Source organism: Dendropsophus ebraccatus, chromosome 1, assembly GCF_027789765.1.
Source record: "Dendropsophus ebraccatus isolate aDenEbr1 chromosome 1, aDenEbr1.pat, whole genome shotgun sequence".
Lineage (NCBI taxonomy): Eukaryota > Metazoa > Chordata > Amphibia > Anura > Hylidae > Dendropsophus > Dendropsophus ebraccatus.
In genome coordinates, this window is record NC_091454.1 from 66,657,627 (window position 1) to 66,676,766 (window position 19,140).

The 19,140-nt window shown below is 42.4% G+C and overlaps 1 protein-coding gene across 1 annotated transcript; it reads right to left on the minus strand.

The window, feature by feature from the left end:
* Positions 1-10,512: 10,512 nt before the first annotated feature.
* On the minus strand, positions 10,513-18,867 carry BNIP1 (BCL2 interacting protein 1). The gene is made up of 6 exons (XM_069955038.1): positions 18,737-18,867; positions 17,246-17,338; positions 16,953-17,044; positions 15,186-15,287; positions 14,381-14,499; positions 10,513-13,222 (listed from the first exon to the last, which is right to left on the minus strand). Exons 1-6 carry the CDS (start codon positions 18,818-18,820, stop codon positions 13,029-13,031), a joined length of 684 nt encoding a protein of 227 aa, XP_069811139.1. The 5' UTR covers positions 18,821-18,867; the 3' UTR covers positions 10,513-13,028.
* Between the last annotated feature and the right edge of the window lie 273 nt (positions 18,868-19,140).

The window sequence follows — 19,140 nt, forward strand, 5'->3', positions numbered from 1 at the left end:
AGAAGGTTTTACATAGAACAACTTTTTGTACAAGCTAATTATATACTTATGCAAGTTGATAAGACCCCCCCCCAAAAAAAAAAAAAAAAAAAAAAAAAAAACACATATCTTCTCAAAAGATATGGTCCTCTGTGTACTCCGGTTTCCTCCCACACCCAAAACATGCAGTTAGGCCAACCTTGGTTATGAGCTCCAATGGGGGCAGGGACCAAAATTGATAAACTGTGTAAAGTGCTGCAGAATAAGTTGTCACTATACAAATATACAAATAAAAGTAGTTCTTGTTATTAGTGCCGTCTAAAGTCATTTAAGAATTAAAGGGGTATTCCACTCAAGCTTTTGATATGTTGCTGCCCATGGTGAGACTAACAATTCATTACATACTTGTTACATACGGTTGAAAAAAGACACATGTCCATCAAGTTCAACCAAGGAGGGGATGGATACAGGGAAGAAGGAGGGGCGATAGGTTCTATACATATGCATTTATATTATTTTGCTCTAAGAACTTGTCTAGGCCGGTTTTGAAGACCTCTACTGTTTTTGCTGTGACCAGATCCTGTGGTAGACTGTTCCACAGATTCACAGTTCTCATGGTAAAGAAGGCTTGTCGCCTCCGGAGATTGAACCTTTTTTTCTCTAGGCGGAGGCAGTGCCCACTTGTCCTTTGAGGGGGTTTTACCTGGAACATCTTTTCCCCATATTTCTTGTAGGGGCCATTTATATATTTAAATAAATTAATCATATCTCCCCTTAAACGTCTCTTCTCCAGACTAAACAAATGTAATTCTTTGAATCTCTCCTCATAACTAAGATGCTCCATTCCCCTTATTAGTTTAGTTGCCCGTCTTTGTACCCTCTCCAGCTCTAGAACATCCTTTTTATGAATCTGGTTCCAAAACTGGATGGCATACTCCAGATGAGGCCGCACCAAAGCTTTATAAAGCGGTAATATTATATCCCTGTCCCGAGAGTCCATGCCTGTTTTAATGCATGACAATATCCTGCTGGCCTTAGAAGCAGCTGACTGACATTGTGTGCTGTTCTGTAGTCTATTATCTACAAGTACACCCAGATCCTTCTCCATCAGCGACTCTCCCAGAGTAACTCCCCCCAGGACATATGATGCATGCGGGTTATTAGTACCCAGGTGCATAACTTTACATTTATCCACATTGAACCTCATTTGCCAAGTGGACGCCCAAACACTCAGTGTGTCTCTAAGTCATCCTGTAACATCTGCACATCCTCCATAGACTGTACTGTACTACAAAGCTTGGTGTCATCTGCAAAGATAGAAACATTGGTGTTAATTCCATTCTCAATATCATTAATAAACAAGTTAAACAGAAGGGGGCCCAGTACTGACCCTTGGGCAGCGGCATAGCGACCGCGGTCGCCGCCGAGACCGGGCCTCTACCAAGGGGGGCCACTGCACGGCCCTCCTCCCATTCCCCCTTGTGACCGCAAGCAGTTTTACTTGCGATCACAGAGGGAGGCTGGGACGGGCCCCCGGCTGACGAGCGGCTCCCGTCTCTGTTCGCTCCCGTCCCCGGCAGTACATGCATCACTGAGGTCAGTGTGCGCTGGGGAAGTACTTCCGGCGCAGGGTGCGTCAATAAGAAGCGCCCCTGTGCCGAAAGTAACATCCCTGGCTCGCACAGAACTCACTGATTCATGTACTGCCGGGGACGGGAACGAACAGAGATGGGAGCCGCGCGTCAGCCGACAGCCAGACTGGACTGCAGGAGGATAGAGACACGGCGGGGGAGCGTGTTGTCAGGTGAGTTGTGTTGTTGTTGTTTTTTTGTTTTTTTTGCACAGACATGGGGAAAAATCTATACTGGGGATACAGGGGGGGGACCATCTATATGGGGGATACATGGGGGACTATTAGGGGGATACTGAGGGAGTACCATCTATATGGGGGACTATAAGGGGGATACAGAAGGGACCATCTATATGGGGGATACATGGGGGACTATTAGGGGGATACAGGGGGGAACCATCTATATGGGGGGGATACAGGGGGGACCATCTATATGGGGGATACAGGGGGATACAAGGGGGGACCATCAATACTGGGGATACAGGGAGGACCATCTATAAGGGGGATACATGGGGGACTATTAGGAAAGTACATGGGGGACTATTAGGGGGATACAGGGGGGACCATCTATAAGGGGGATACATGGGGGACCCATCTATACTGGGGATACAGAGAGGACCATCTATAAGGGGGATACAAGGGGGGACCATCAATACTGGGAATACAGGGAGGACCATCTATAAGGGGGATACATAGGGGACCATCTATAAGGGGGATACAGGGGGGACCATCTGTACTGGGGATACAAGGGGGGGACCATCAATACTGGGAATACAGGGAGGACCATCTATAAGGGGGATACATGGGGGACCATCTATAAGGGGGATACAGGGGGGACCATCTGTACTGGGGATACAGGGAGGACCATCTATAAGGGGGATACATGGGGGGACCATCTGTACGGGGGATACATTAGGGGACTATCTATAAGGGGAAACAGAGGGGGCATATACCATAAGGGGGGGGTCACAAAGTCAGCCTACCCACTAAATGAGGGTGTAAAGGGGCCAATACAGATGTGCAGTTTGTAGAAATATGAGGATGGTGACAGAGTGAGGAGCCTAATATGTTTGTCTGGCAGATTCTGTGGATTCGTGGTTCGGAGAAGTTCTCATAACGACCCAGGACAGATGGAGAAGATGAAAAGGGAAGAATTTCAAACAGAGAAGAAGTCCCCTGTGAGTCACTAAATATATCTGCACTGTGATGTATATGGAGTAGAGAACCTGCGTGTAGCTGCGTCCACCTTTATATGACTAGATGAGGTGACAGTGATCTGTGCACAGTGGATGTTATTCAGTAGCAGCGGTGGTGTTAGTCAGTATGTGGTGGTATTAGTCAGTATGTGGTGGTATTAGTTAGTAGCAGCAGTGGTGTTAGTCAGTATGTGGCGGTATTATTCAGTATGTGGTGGTAATATTTGTTACTTGTAATCTGGTACTGTGTTTTAATGGATTTAGTATACTGGATTTGGACAGTAATAATATGGTGGTAATGGTAGTGGTTATGGTGTGATGGTTATATTTCCCCCTTGTGTACTGGTATTATTGGCAATATTGGTGGCCATTCGGAGGGCCATTCGGAGTAGGAATCATTGACCACCACTCTCTGGGTACGATTAATAAGCCAGTTTTCAATCCAGTTACACATTAAACTTTCCAAACCGACTTTAACTTACCCATCAGACGTCCATGAGGAACTGTGTCAAACGATTTAGCAAAATCCAGGTACACGATATCCACAGCCGCGCCGCCATCCAGGCTTCTACTTACCTCTTCATAGAAACATATTAGGTTGGTTTGACAGCTTCTGTCCTTAGTAAAACCATGCTGGTTATCACTTATAATACTATTAGCCACTACATATTCCTGAATGTAGTCCCTTATAAGCCCCTCAAATAGTTTCCCCACAATGGACGTTAAGCTTACGGGTCTATAGTTACCTGGGGAAGTTCGAGAGCCCTTTTTGAAGATCGGCACTACATTTGCCTTACGCCAGTCCCTCGGCACAATACCAGTAAGCAAAGAATCACTGAATATTTCATACAAGGGTAGAGAAATTACAGAACTGAGTTCCCTAAGAACTCTGGGGTGCAATCCATCAGGCCCTGGAGCTTTGGTTACATTGAGTTTATTTAATTTTTCATGGACCAAATCTATAGTAAACCAGTTCACATTACGTGTTTCATCTCCTTTCCCCCTGTTCGGGGCTGCTGCTTTCTGCTGAAGACACAAAAATCTGTGTATAAGCCTCTTTGTCTCCCCCTACTCCCCCTCCCTTCTGAGCCAACTGATGTAAACAAGTCCCTGGCTTGCCTTATCTGCAACATTGTAGCTTCTTTGTAATACTGGGAGGGTTATTTTGAGGTCAAGTTTCTGATGAACTCACTGTGATTAATCCTCCCTGCATTACAAAGAAGCCACAATGTTACAGATAAAGCCAGTCAGGGACTTGTTTACATCAGCTGTCCCAGAGAGGAGGGGGGAGAAGGGGGAGGCAGAGAGAAAGGCTCACCCACAGATTTTTATTTTTTTGTCTTCATCAGAAAGCAGCATCTCAGAACTGGGGGAAGGAGACTGAATCGATAATAACAAGTATGGAATAAATTGTTAGTCTCACCATAAGCAGCAACATATCAAAAGTTATGTTTGAGTGGAATACCCCTTTAACTCGGAAAATGATAGATTATCTTCTATAATATTCCTGTGACTTCACATCAGTTCCTTATGGCAATAGTTTGTAGTCTGTCACCCAACATTTCTTTTCTATTATTACCATCAGTGTTCTCCATTTAGAATCAGCAGTCTGGGAATGAGAGATCTTTCCGGGGTTCCTGTGAAGATTGCTTGTCTGTCTGTAGCACACAATGTAACATGTCATATGTGTGATGGATCAGTCCCTGGAGGATGCTTTGTCTTCAGACTGCCAGACTAATTTGTCAGTTTTTTGCCTTATCCATCCCATGGCTCCTGTGATTTAGAATGACCTACTGTGAAAAGTTTTCATGTGGTTATCAGTCTTTAAATGAAGACCTAATTGCAATTAATCCTTTGCCGCAAATCCTTAAAATCTGGAAACTGCAGCTGTTCTCTTAAAATCAAAGCGCCATACAGCATTCTCATACATGTCTGCAACAGGAAGCAGTTCAATGAAATGTGAGTGACCTGTTGAAAGAACTTTCCAAAATCCATAGACTGGGAATGCATACATAATATAAGCAGCTGGAGGAATGTCTATTCCAATATTGCCATCAGGACATGACTGTGGAACTATTGTTATTTCACCTTTATTTTCCATATGGCACCAAAGCTGGGTTAATATGTCACTTGTAGCGAAAGTACATGGTTATTTAAAGGGATTTCCATTACCATAAGTAAGCTGTTGTTTTGTGTAAAGATTAAAATAATCAACTATTGTTCTTTATGTAAGGTTTGTACTGTAAAAACGTCTCTGTTAAGTAAGGTCACTGTTATAATTTTTTCTAGTCTATTTTGGTGGTAGTCCAGATAAGTATGAACACTGCATGCAAGATGCATGTCTCTGGAATGGTATTTACTAGGATAGATTAACTGGTGTGACCGATAGCAGGCTAGATTATTTACATACTTGTGTCCACTGATCTTGTCTCCATATACTCTAACAAAACACAGTAATCACTGAACTCAAGGAGAACAGCGAGAAAAATTCCAATGAAGTACTCAATCAAGAGTCTCCACTGATGCCCCCAAAAATTTAAATATGCAAAACAAGAGTCCGTGGAGCCTCAGTTACGAGTCTCAAAACACGGGATAGCCAGATATCTCTAGCCTGTTGCCTCCATGATGGGGAGAGCACCACACCACCCTGATAAATAACCCCTTAAGTCCCACTCGGTTGCGAGTATTGGAACATAGACAGGGAAACAACAGGGTGGCCCCTTTTGTCAATATCTAACTCAAGGTGCGAGTATTGCGATCATGACAAGGGCTTGCAAAGGCAGGCTTCCACCCACAGACAGCCGTTTCGGGGTTTTTGCCCCTCGTCAGTGTGGGGTAGGATTCTGGCTAGTTGGGGCAATGAAAAATCAACCAACAAAACACAGTAATCACTGAACTCAAGGAGAACAGCGAGAAAAATTCCAATGAAGTACTCAATCAAGAGTCTCCACTGATGCCCCCAAAAATTTAAATATGCAAAACAAGAGTCCGTGGAGCCTCAGTTACGAGTCTCAAAACACGGGATAGCCAGATATCTCTAGCCTGTTGCCAACGGGGTGCCTCCATGATGGGGAGAGCACCACACCACCCTGATAAATAACCCCTTAAGTCCCACTCGGTTGCGAGTATTGGAACATAGACAGGGAAACAACAGGGTGGCCCCTTTTGTCAATGTCTAACTCAAGGTGCGAGTATTGCGATCATGACAAGGGCTTGCAAAGGCAGGCTTCCACCCACAGACAGCCGTTTCGGGGTTTTTGCCCCTCGTCAGTGTGGGGTAGGATTCTGGCTAGTTGGGGCAATGAAAAATCAACCAACAAAACACAGTAATCACTGAACTCAAGGAGAACAGCGAGAAAAATTCCAATGAAGTACTCAATCAAGAGTCTCCACTGATGCCCCCAAAAATTTAAATATGCAAAACAAGAGTCCGTGGAGCCTCAGTTACGAGTCTCAAAACACGGGATAGCCAGATATCTCTAGCCTGTTGCCAACGGGGTGCCTCCATGATGGGGAGAGCACCACACCACCCTGATAAATAACCCCTTAAGTCCCACTCGGTTGCGAGTATTGGAACATAGACAGGGAAACAACAGGGTGGCCCCTTTTGTCAATGTCTAACTCAAGGTGCGAGTATTGCGATCATGACAAGGGCTTGCAAAGGCAGGCTTCCACCCACAGACAGCCGTTTCGGGGTCTGTGGGTGGAAGCCTGCCTTTGCAAGCCCTTGTCATGATCGCAATACTCGCACCTTGAGTTAGACATTGACAAAAGGGGCCACCCTGTTGTTTCCCTGTCTATGTTCCAATACTCGCAACCGAGTGGGACTTAAGGGGTTATTTATCAGGGTGGTGTGGTGCTCTCCCCATCATGGAGGCACCCCGTTGGCAACAGGCTAGAGATATCTGGCTATCCCGTGTTTTGAGACTCGTAACTGAGGCTCCACGGACTCTTGTTCTCCATATACTCTAATCAGGTTACAACTTTAGTAAACTGGTCAATTATATGAAACACTACTATGGTTTGAATAGGCGGAGGATCTAAATGGATTTCTTGCTGTATTTTATCTTTTTAAAATCATAGCCTTATGGTGTGTAATTGTACTGTGGAAGGGCTATTTCAGAGTATTTTTGGACACGTTATATTAACTCTGTAAGGCAGAGACCAGGTTACAATTTTGGCAGTCCATTGGAACTATTGTGTATAAAAAATGATATGAATCTAAGTCTGTTACAGGAATCTAGTTTCACTGCACACTACGGAATCCCAGCAGATCACCCGCTGCGGATTCTGCAGCTCGCCTTTGCTTGCAGACACTGGCATCTCTGCTAGTCCCATAGGCTTCATTCTATGGTTTGCCAGATTCTGCCATCCGCCTGAAGAATGAACCCGCTCATTCTTCAGATGTACAGCGGAATCTGGAAAAACCATAGAATGAAGCCTATGGGACCATCGGAAATGCCAGAGTCCGCAAGCGAGTGCGAGCTGCGAAATCTGCAGCGGGTGATCAGCCGGGATTCCGTAGTGTGCACATACCCTTTATTAAAGGACAACTTTAAGTTGTCCTTTAAATCAATTAAAAATCCTATATAAAACCTCCAAGGTTAAAATAATTATTCACCTATAGCAAGTGGTGATATATACCAGCAATATGTAACCCATCCAGGTATGAATCAACACAAAGGGGGACATTTACGAAGTCCAGCGTTTTTTACCCCGGGCTTACAAATGTCTCCGAAGCTCCGGAGCTCAGGGGATTGCTGTAGAGGCGAATTGCCTCTACATAAATCCCGAGCGCACGGAGCCCGTCCGTGCAAACATTTTGAAATCTACGCCAGCTCAGAGCTGGCGTAGGTTTCAATATCATTTTTTCACCTGAAAAATGATAAATGCGGCGCAAACAGAGGCCGCACCCCCTGTAAAGCCCCCTCTCCACCCCCTGGTGAAGGTGGCGCAGATGGGGCTGATGTGAAAATTATTCTTTGTGAATATGTTTACGCCAAACAGCCCCATCTGCGCCTAAAAAAAGGCATTTTCGCCTTTTCATACATGTCCCCCACTGCGTTTTGCAAATGATAGAAATGTAATGGTAGGTATAACTTACATTTAGATATCTTCTGTTCAGATCATAAAAAACAAAATATGTTATCCCACCTTATTATGTCTGGATTAACACTGTTATTTGAAACAATACAAAAAAGGTTTCAGGAACTTGATACTCTGAATAAACCACCTAGGGGGAGATTTATCAAACTGGTGTAATAGGGCCCTTAGTTGCCCCTAGAAACCAATCAGATTCCACTTTTCATTCCTCAAAAATTCTTTGAAAATGAAAAGATGGAATCTGATTGGTTGCTAGGGGCAACTAAGACAATTCTGCTTTACACCAGTTTGATAAATCTCCCCCCTAATTTGAAAAATCCTTGTTTCCATGCCTGACCCACTCTAGTTTTGCTCTAGGCTCTCCCTTTCCCGTAACACAAGGCCAGCAATAACAAAAGATAGCAACTGAGACCTTTGTCCCAGTCACTCCCCCGACGTGTTTCTCCCCCATGAAACATGGTTTGAGATTCATCAGGGGGGAAAAAAAAGCAGATATAAACTAAAAATCTAAATAGATTGTCGTCCACCCTTGGTGTCCTTGTTGACTCATGAAGCATACAGTACATCAGTCTCCCTGGATATTATACCAATATTTTTTTGGTGTGTATATCTGCTTTTTGTTCTCCCTTGATGAACTGAACACTTGCCACTGCGCTGTCCCATCTTAGTCATTGTCACTGCAGAGACGAGTTTGAAAGTGTCAGCGGCGGCTGTGGTCAATGGGGGATACAGAGACAAGACAGGAAGACACCAGGGAAGCATAGAGAGGTAAGCATAATCCTTATTATTTTCTATATACCGGAGCACCCCTTTAATCAGCCGTTGGCTGCACATCACCTATTACAAAGAGCAGACAATCATTTTTAAACTTGTTAAATAATAATGATCAGCTACTGAGCAAACGATTGCTAGCTGCTTGGATGATCATTGTCTTTATTACACAGCGACATCTGCCTAATACTGCAGATAATCACTCTGTGTTATAGGGCCCTGACGTTTAATCTATTGACACATAAACTGGACAACGATCAGAGAGACAGTAACATTCAGGAGGTCACTTTGGCCATTTGTAGAAAAAAAATATCAAGTGATGACAGAATCAAACAAGACACATATAATCTAAGTCTTTGATATTGTGGAAGCTTTTAGTATAATATTATTCCTGACTGTAGCGCTGTATCAGTGAGCAGTATGGCGACTGCCAGTCTTTCATGTCCTTGGTTGTTGGGGTTGCTGGAGCATTGCCAGGCCCATTGTTGTCTCTGTGTATATCTCTTATATTCAGTCACTCTTTCATACACCTTAATATCTGATTTAAAAAAAAACAAGCACTAACATCAAAGGTTGTCGGAGAAGAGTTCTAGTTGGGAAAGTATTTTTGTATGGGCAATGAATGTTTACTACTATTATTTAGAACTGTGATACCACTGAACTAATATAAAGATATGTTTTGTGCTTTTCTTTTTACATGACTGTAGAAATATATTATTAGGTAAATGTCCCTAACACACTTGTAATGAGCAAGGTCTGAATGTGAAATATATTGTGAAAAGCTTATGTACCTGCTCTGCTGACATTGCAGCCGAGCAGGCAATATTAGGATGTGCTTCCTCAGAGGTTCCCAGCGACTGGCCGGCTTATCAGGAGTGCAGGGCACATCACATGTGGCCCCGGAGCTCACTGCTTCTGGCAAAAGATTTAAAGGAGTGACTATTGTCCCCCACAGGCACCCGTAATTGTGTCTTGTGCCCTTCACTTGCATTCTGCTACTGCTGTTATATCTTGTGCATGACCTTGGTGCTAGTGTGACTGGACTTGGATTGTTATTGTCTTTATGCTTCCTCCTAGTTATGACCTGGCGTGTAAAAGGTATTTCTCTGATCATCCAAGTAGGCCGGGACAGTGGGAAATTGATTCTAGAAGCGCACCCTACGTACACAGGTATAACCAGCGCCAAACCTTTCACATTAGTACAGCAGGTGTCTATGTTACAAGTGATGCTAGCACACAGCCAGTGACCTGTGCAACTGTTTCAGTGGCAAACAGCATAGAGTGCCACATAAGTTTCTTAAAGTATAACTATTATTGAAACAAATTTCAGACACAACATAGCGACACATCAGAAATTTGTACTGGTGTGGGTCTGGGTGCCGAGACCCCCACCGATCACTAGAACAAAGGGGCAGACATGGTTAGCAGTGTGCGCTTTGCCCCATTTGTGTCAGTTATAAATGGCTATAACCAGCAGTCTACAGAATTATAATGAAAGTCTATAGAACTTCCGGCAAGGCTCATAGGCTTCCATTATAACATACACCATAGAGTGTGCCCTGCTAAGCATAAGCATGTCTGTCCCTTCCACTGATAATTGGCCCATGTAAAGGGTCAGCACACGTTTCTCCGCGTAAACTGGGAATTTGTGGCCGATAACAATACATTGAAATGGCAACACTTTAACCAATCCATATAGTATTTTTATATATTTTGGCTGGTACTGCTACTACATGGCTGTAATACAGACACACTTAAAAAATGGTGTTATGACCAGAACAGATCTTCCACAGTTCCAGGTATTAAATATAAGAAATGCAAACAGAAGACATCTACAATAAATATCATTTATTAGGTAGAGTAGCCAGAATGACTGACACAAGTTAGGCACCAAACCTCTAGTTGAAAAACAGGAGATTATAAATTCTAAGAGAGAATAATTGGTCCTATGGGTCACAGGAAGTCTGACCCCATGTCCTTTCATTGGATTGATGCTTGATTATTATATGATAAGCCACATGTAAAGAACAGCTTTTCTAAATCATGAATAAATTGTAAGTAAAAAGGAAAAGGGTAGTTAAAATGGAGACAAGATCTCTCTGCCAAATTAATACATTACTTACAATATGTCTTTCTTCTCCCAACTTCTTTGCTACTTTTAAATCAGAAGTCCCGGCAATATAGAGCTCCCTCATAAGGAAGAATTTCCCTAGGAATTCAACAATCTCTTCTTTGAACCTCATCTGTAACCTTACAACTGCTTTGGTAGCTTGGAAAAAAAATTACCCTGTAAGAGCAGGTTTCTCAGAAATGTTTCTCCTATATAAAACCACATTTGTTACATTCTATTTGCACATTATATTCTGCTCCTGTTTTTAGAAAAAGATCTCAACTCCAAAAACAAACATGGTCATTTCAAGTTGACCTTACATGGGAGCAATTGTTCACTGGGTCACAGGACTCTTAAAGCGACTCTGTACCCCTGCCCCCCCCTAAACCGCTTTTACTGTCGGATAGCTGCTTTTAATCCAAGATCTGTTCTGGGCTCCGTTCGGCAGGGGATGCAGTTATTTTCCTAAAAACAACTTTTAAACTTGCAGCCCTGTTTCAAATTGGTGTCGCCTAGAGTATCCATGGCCTTTGCCTGCACTGCCTCTCTATCCCTCCTCCCCGCCCTCTTCACCATTAGGCACACCCCAAGGCAGGATTTCTCCTAATCATCACTTGTCTGAACACTGCACAGGTGCCTTTACAATCCAGCACAAGTGCAGTGTTCAGACAGGTGATGAATAGGAGAAATCCTGCCCAGGGGCATTCCTAATGATTAAGAGGGCGAGGAGGAGGGACGGAGGGGGCGACACCAGCCTAGGGCACAGACACTCCAAGTCACTCCAATTTGACACAGGACTGCAAGTTTAAAAGTTGTTTTAGGACAATAACTGCATCACCGGCTGAACAGACCCCAAGAAAAAACTTGAATTTAAAGCAGCTATCCGAAGGTACAAGTGGTTTGGGGGGGTCAGGTTGTGGGTACCAAGTCACTTTAAAGGAGTGGTATAGGATCAGAAAACTATGCTTGCCTTCTTCATTAAACAGTGCCACATTAGTCCACAAATTCCCATTTCCAGAGCTGAGCAGTTATACCTGACACAATAGTTTTCCATCATATAAGTCTTAGTAAATTATCTGAGGTATGTTTTGTAACACATAGTGGCTATCAAAATACCAGCTTTCCTCCTCTTATATCTTCCATCTATAATTTTCAGTTGCCCCTTAGCTAGTGGGTGGAGGCTAGCTAGTAGCAGCAGCAGTATGGACATTATAGAGCAGTACTGAGCAGTGTAATCTATAAATCCAGTACTGGTGTAACACATAACAGTTAATAAAATTTCAGCAGCTTCTCTGTCTGCCTCTGTCTTCACCCTCTCACATGCCCAGCATGGAACCTAATCCTTCAATGAATTGAGCAGGTCTTGTCACAGATTTTAGCAGTTTGATTATTGGTTTAGAATGGAGGAAAGGGGAAAAATTAGCCCAGTAATGGTGAGGAAGGCAGGATTTTTCTCCAAAATATATTACAATTTTTTAAATCTTTTACTGATTTAGGCAAAGTTTGTTGAAAGGTTAGAGACCATTTAACATAATTCATACTACCGTTACACAAAATGACACTACTAATTGTGTCTTCCATATCGGTCAGTGTTGTATCAGTATTGCACTCTTTCAGCTGAGTTGATTGTTTTTTACATTTACATGTTCATTTCTATTGTCAGTGTTTTCTTCCATATTGATCTGTAATGCACAGATACTGAAATATAAGTAGCTGTATCATGTACCTCTTTCTTTTCACCCCCATTAACTTTCACAGGAAACATACCCACATACTGACCCAAGTTAATGTATAGCATGCTAAAGGGTAAGTAATAAGGCTCTCAGAGTCTTTTCTAACAGATCTCTATAGTAGGAGCATGCCAAAAACGTTTTCCTTTCAGTTCTCCTTAGGTTTAGTGTCCCTTTTAGACATCTATAGAAGTAAAAGATTGCTAAACATGGGGAGACATGAGACAAAGTAAAACTTTTCTTTCCTAGAACAATCTGTTTAGCTGTCTCTTAAAATTTGAATATTTTAGCCGATGTTTAAACTAAAATAAAGTAATTGAAGAAACTTTATAGAGACTGAGATGACTCCAGATTTCATTGCTGCCTCTCGTGCAGCATGTATCTTTGAACAAGACATGAATAAAGCACTGCTTTAAGGCTCCTTCTGTCCTTCCTCTGAACAAGCTCCCAGGCTTACGATCGCAGCCATTCTTATAGGGTCCTGAAATCAAGTAAGCACATAGTGGCTGCTAGAAAGGGAACAGCCTTTTCTTTAGGATATAAAGTACAGTTGCTAAGAACAAAGCAAGTGCTAGGAATATGAGTAGCTTGTCCGTCAGTTCACGACGATTATACTTAGTGATGAGTTTTCGCCCAAGCTGAATGGTTCCAGACATGGATTTAAACTCTTCATTGGCTTCTTGAATGGTTCTGGATGAGGTGGCTAAGAAGAAATGATAAGTAGTGTATAAAATTTAGCATTATGTAAAAATATTGCACACCTATTGATTTCTGAAATAGTCAGCTACGTCTAGCGGTCCTTTTACACAGCTCAATTTGGGGTTCCCTATAATGACTGCAATGCAATGTAACTATGGCCGTTGAATTCCCACTACGTATCAGATAACGGCCGTTGTTTATACAGCCCCGTGAAAAATGAACATGTCAATTATTTCCGGCCGGTAATACTGCAACAACGGCCGTGGATTTCAATGCGGCCGCGAACGTAAAACTTATATCTGCTGAATTAAACTTGATTTTGATGTAAAAAAATTTCTGAGTGGTTTCTCGGGCTGGGCGCAGTATTTAAAGTAAATGACCTGTTTCATCCAGTTTATAATCCTGCTAGGAATCAAAATTTAACAAAACGGCCGTAGTTTCACGACTAGCCCGTACAATAGTAATTCTACGGCCGTTGTTTTGGCCTCAAAATAACGGCCGTTATTTTACGTAGTGTGAACATAGCCTAAAACCTGAATCAACAGTAGATGTGATATAAAGCAAGTTCGCAAGTTTTTTTTAAGTCATCATGGAAAACACGTCACATCCTGTGTTTAGTCTCTTTTTTCCCCCAAAGAGTCTAAACACAGGAAATCATATGTTTTCCAGGTCATCTACGTGCCCACAGAGGAGGCAGTCATGTGACTGATGGACGCAATGAGCCATGACACTGTGTAATGGCCAGGACTTCATGTGTTTGGGCTCTTTTCAACCAGCACAAGAAAATCTGCCTTCAGAAGAATTGCCCTGGATACAAGTGAGGGCATAAACCCACACACCGTATATGCCGCCTAATTACTGCTGCGATACGCAGCAAACTCGCAGCAGATTAGATCTAAATAACTGAACACAGCATCAAATCTGTACCAACAAATCTGCTGCGTATTTGTTGCATATCTGCTGCGTATACGGTGTGTGGGTTTATACCCTAAGTAGAGCTTTGTTTTACAGCATGATACAGCATCTACTGCTGATTTAGACTTTGAAAGTTATAATGACAGTGACACTTTAGGAGATGTAGAGGTGCTACACAAAAAATACATATGTATTTCTTCTTCTGTTTTCTTATAAATTGACAACAGGGTAAGCTCCAGGATCCTACCTAAGGTATGCATGGTTACTTCACTCTGCTGCACCTGTTGTGACATCATCCGACTGATGCCCATCAGACTCTCTGTGATGCCACTTGCAGACTGAGCCAGGTTTTCTTTTTGTACTTTCCTGTTGGAAAATGGAAAGGTTGAAAGGAAATAAATTCAAATTATATTTCTATCACAGAAATATCAATAAATATATATTAGACTAGGAAGAAAAAAAAAATCATCATAGCAGCAAATCATTCAACAATCTGGCAATTCTGGGTTGCAAGGGTTGAACTGCACTCCAGAAACCTTTGTGTGCAATATTGCATACAAATTATATACTATACAAACATTGAATTGTCATGAAAATATGTGTATATAGGGAATCTGTCAGCTCGATTTGTCAACAAGAGCTGCAGACACTGCTGGTTAACTGTTGGGGTATAAAAGTTAACTTTATATTCCCTGGAGCTGATGGTAGTTGCCAAAATCTCCTTTTTATTTCTCAACCGAGAGCCAAGGAGGCAGGCCAGGCTGGTAAAGTGTCATAGCCTGGCACGGCTCCTTGCTCGTCCTCACCTTCTAGCTCCTTCTGACTTATGTAAGGAGCTATGAATGTCAATCAAGGAGGGATGAGCAGATGAGCAGCTCAGCTTCACCTCCCTGAAACTTGTAAAACAAAACTTTATACATTTGGCAACCATCAGCTCCAGGAAAGGTAGTGTTAGCGTTGACAACCTAACAGCAATACAAAAGTGCGTGCCAACTCTATGGACCAAATAGAGCTGACAGATTGCCTTAGTAACAGCAATAAAGGGAGCATACCTCTGCCTTGTAGGATCCCCTCCTTCAAGAAGTTCATCCTTTTCAGCATTATCGATCGCTAGCTTGCAAGAAAGATTTGCTTTCCTCCACACAGTCTGATTGCTAAAAGAAAAAAGATGTATAATGACTAAAACACGGAGTACAATGTGAGCAGTTTATTACCTACACACAGGTAGCATGTACAATATATAATTACTGTATGAAAATCCCCCTCTATGACAAGTGTCAGGTATAGTGGGCTTTTCTTTTTCTGCAATTTTGTCCTATTTGTATGCCCCTGTTTTGTTTGGGCCACAGCAATATGTCTGAAGCTAGTACAGTGAGTGCTACTACTAGTCACCATCCAATCCAAATGTATCTTACTACCTGCCGTTCTGTCACATGTTCAGCATCACTTAAAATGTACCTATCATCATATCAAATTTCTGTTGTAGAAATGAAGCAAACAAAAAATAGGGGCAGTGCTACTCATAGGGGGCCACAGTAATAGTCCACAGTGAAATATAAAGATGTACAGGTAACCGCTCGCCCTATAGGGCTGTGCCAAGTCACAACCAACCCAAAAAGCATAGATACAATCCTTGCCTGGGAACAGGTCGCTGCAGAAGATTAATCTCCACAACCCCTCGGGTGTGGATCGAAAGCAAAAAAATCCAAAAATCATAAAAAATTCAATCCTCTATACAGACCATATACATATGGAAATTTTTGTAATAAATATGGAAATTTTTATAATAAAAATGTCCATATTTACATGGTCTGCACAGAGGATTATATTTTTATGGTTTTCGGATTTTATGTTTGTATCGGTGGGAGTCCTGGGGCTGAGACCCCACATTAACTGCTAAAATAAAGGAGCAGTAGTACTTGACCACACTCGCTTTGCCCCTTCATTTCTCTTCTGTGTACTTTCTGAAGCTGACGTGAGCTGTATATGGATTTAAAATGAAAGGCAAAGAAAAAAAAGATTCCTCTAAAAGTCTTTCTTCCTCTCTGTTTAGCAATAGGCAGAGGTCACAGTAACTGAACCCCCACTGATCAAAACTTCTGACATAGGGAAACTATCCGCTAGGAAAGATGTCCCAAAGATCTTACATGGCCACATAGCTATATAAGCTGTGAGACTGTCCATACCTGTATTGTAATTGTCTGAAGCGGCAATCACTTAAAAAAAAACAAAAAACTTTCTATTAGCCTGGCCATGCCTCTATGACACTTCATAGCAGTAATAAAAAAAATATCACAGCTTTGGACAACTAAAATAGAGGGTTGAATAATCTAACTGCTCACATAGCTATGCTACCATGTAAGCAGTTTGGGGCATCTTTTCTAGCTGACAGTGTCCCTTTAAAGGGGTTGTACACCCAAAAAAATTTTTCTTTCAAATCAACTGCTGCCATAAAGTGCAAGAGATTTGTAATTTACTTCTATTAAAAAATCTCAAGCCTTCCAGTACTTATCAGCTGCTGTATGCCCAACAGGAAGTTGTATTATTTCCAGTCTGGAAAGCAGGAGAGGTTTTCTATGGGGATTTGCTGCTGCTCTGGACAGTTCCTGACATGGACAGAGGTGGCAGCAGAGATCACTGTGTCAGACAGGAAAGAAAACACCACTTCCTGCAGGACACATAGCAGCTGATAAGTACTGGAAGCCTTAACATTTTTTTAATAGAAGTAAATTACAAATCTCTGGCACTTTATGGCACCAGTTGATTTGAAAGAAAAAAAAATTGGTGAACAACCCCTTTAAGTAAATCCTAATACACACCTGAGCATCTGCTTCTTGTGACACTCCATCTCCTTTAACAATGCTTGCTTGTCAGACTCCTTATCCTGTTCCTTCGCCATCTGCTCCAGATCCTTTTAAGAAATACAGAAACCAATGTGTAACACAATTTATTGTTAAGCAATGTATCTCTAACAACCAGGCTATAAAACATAACTCTGGGGTTCAGCTCATCGCTGGGTGGTCGCTGACAGCATTGGGGTCACACTATTAACTTCCAGCTTAGATTGTGACATTGATTAGATTAGGTGAAGAAAATCTATACTTGATATTACCTGAATTCTTAACCTCAGCAGACGGAACTTGTCCTTCACTTGTGCATTAAGATCGTTTAGCGTACTGATTGGACCTGTACATTCCCGGATATCCTATCAGCAAAGAAATTGTCATTAGAACAAAAACAGACGTGCAGATAGAGCAGTTGTATTACAATACAGTGTACAATGGTGTTATAGAGAGGTAATGTAGGTTGTACTGGAATTCCTGATGCCCACCCATGGGGTCTCTCCACATGCTTTACCTTGGGACAGGATACAGAGCCAAAACACAGTAAAAATGTGTCAAAAATGTACTAAAAACGCTGCGTCTGTGCACAACCTGAAGACTTCACATTTTTCCAAAACAACTCTAATGTGACTATATGTCATATCCTATATGTCATATCACTGTCTCTTCATTGCAATATTGCTATAAAAATACCCTTTGAATAAGAAAATTCCTAAAAACTGTAATGTAATGTGAACTGACACCACCCCACTTGTTATCAGTTTACCTGGCTGGTATTATGCAGCTCGTGTCTATGCTATGTAATGCCTCTGGGTTCAGGGATGTGACCCAACAGACCTGTTCAGCCATTCAGCACCTGCGGTGGTGCCCCACCTCTGCCACTAATTGACTGAGTGGGCCAGTGTGGGTATATTACCAGACCTATAAGCACCACACAGCAGGGACTGGAGCTCGGAAATACTGGTGGCTGCCTGGAAGCAAAAAAAGGTAAGTGTTGTTTTTTTTTTTTTAACTTTCCCTTGCCTGAGCATATGCATAAAAACATCCTTCCCAGACCACATGGTTTTCATGGTGGGATTGTGAACATACTTTAGGTTTTCACCAATTACAAAAATCCCACCTTTTCCCTCATCTGGTAACCCATTTAACATGGAAGTACTATGGCCCTCCATATAGCAGGTTTTGTAGGCTTGGCTGCTCACTTTCCCTGCAGCACCCCCTACAGGTGCAATGTGCTATTGCATGGATGTCTTAACTGATCTCTTTGATTTGCCTCATCTATAGCAGCTACAACAGAGACAACCCCTTTATCTTCCCCTTTCTCCTCTATAACAGCATAACTGGGGGATCCACATTACAGGAGTCTAAAACAGGTTGGTGACAACCACTTTGTCCATAATAACAAGAGCTAAGCTGGTTGTCACCCATGACAACTAAGAAATAGTGGAAGAGAATTTCAGCAATCTAACTATGGAGACCCCTGATCAAAAGGAGTTCTAGTAACAGAAGAGACTCACATACTGAGATGATAACTTCCATTCATTCGCAAGCAGCGATCTCCAACCTATGGCTCTGCAGCTGCAAAGCTACAACTCCCAACATGCTGAGGCTGTCGGGACATTCTGGGGGTTGTAGTCTCCAGCAACATGGATGGCCATAGGCTGGAGACCACTGTTATACAGTACGGAATAAGGACATGGGGTGACAGCTGTACGGCTAAAGATCTAGCAGCCTGGAAGAGCCACAAGCCGGTAATGTACCTGGATTAGCGCCTTGATTTCCAGATCATACTTTACGATTTCCTGGTGACAGATTTCGACGTGGACATCACGGGAAGCCGCCATCGCTGTTTTCCTGCTGACTACGGTGTGCTATGTGGCACAAAAATAAGGAAGCGAGGTGATTTTGTTACTTCAAGTTTGTGCTCTGTCGCCACCTAGCGAGCAAAGTGATGTATGCAGGCGCTCACATCGAGTACAGGCGTGAAATGGAGGATGCTGCAATGTTCTGTGGAAGAAGCTAGCGCCCCCTTGTGACTTGTAAAATAAACGGAAAACATGTTTTCTTTCCCTTTGGATTTAGCAATAAATACCACACAGACACAAGGAATATATTTTACCTTTTTGTTCTGATTACAGGAATGTATTCTACACAGAATAACATA

Bases quoted from the DNA above. Each gene is read 5' to 3' on its own strand.
- BNIP1 (XM_069955038.1), bottom strand. From the start codon at position 18,820: ATGGCGGCTTCCCGTGATGTCCACGTCGAAATCTGTCACCAGGAAATC. The intron at 17,045-17,245 runs GTAATATCAAGT...ATTTCTTAAAAG, and splicing joins TGCTGAGGTTAAGAATTCAG to GATCTGGAGCAGATGGCGAA. The intron at 15,288-16,952 runs GTGTGTATTAGG...TTTTTCTTTTAG, and splicing joins CACAAGAAGCAGATGCTCAG to CAATCAGACTGTGTGGAGGA.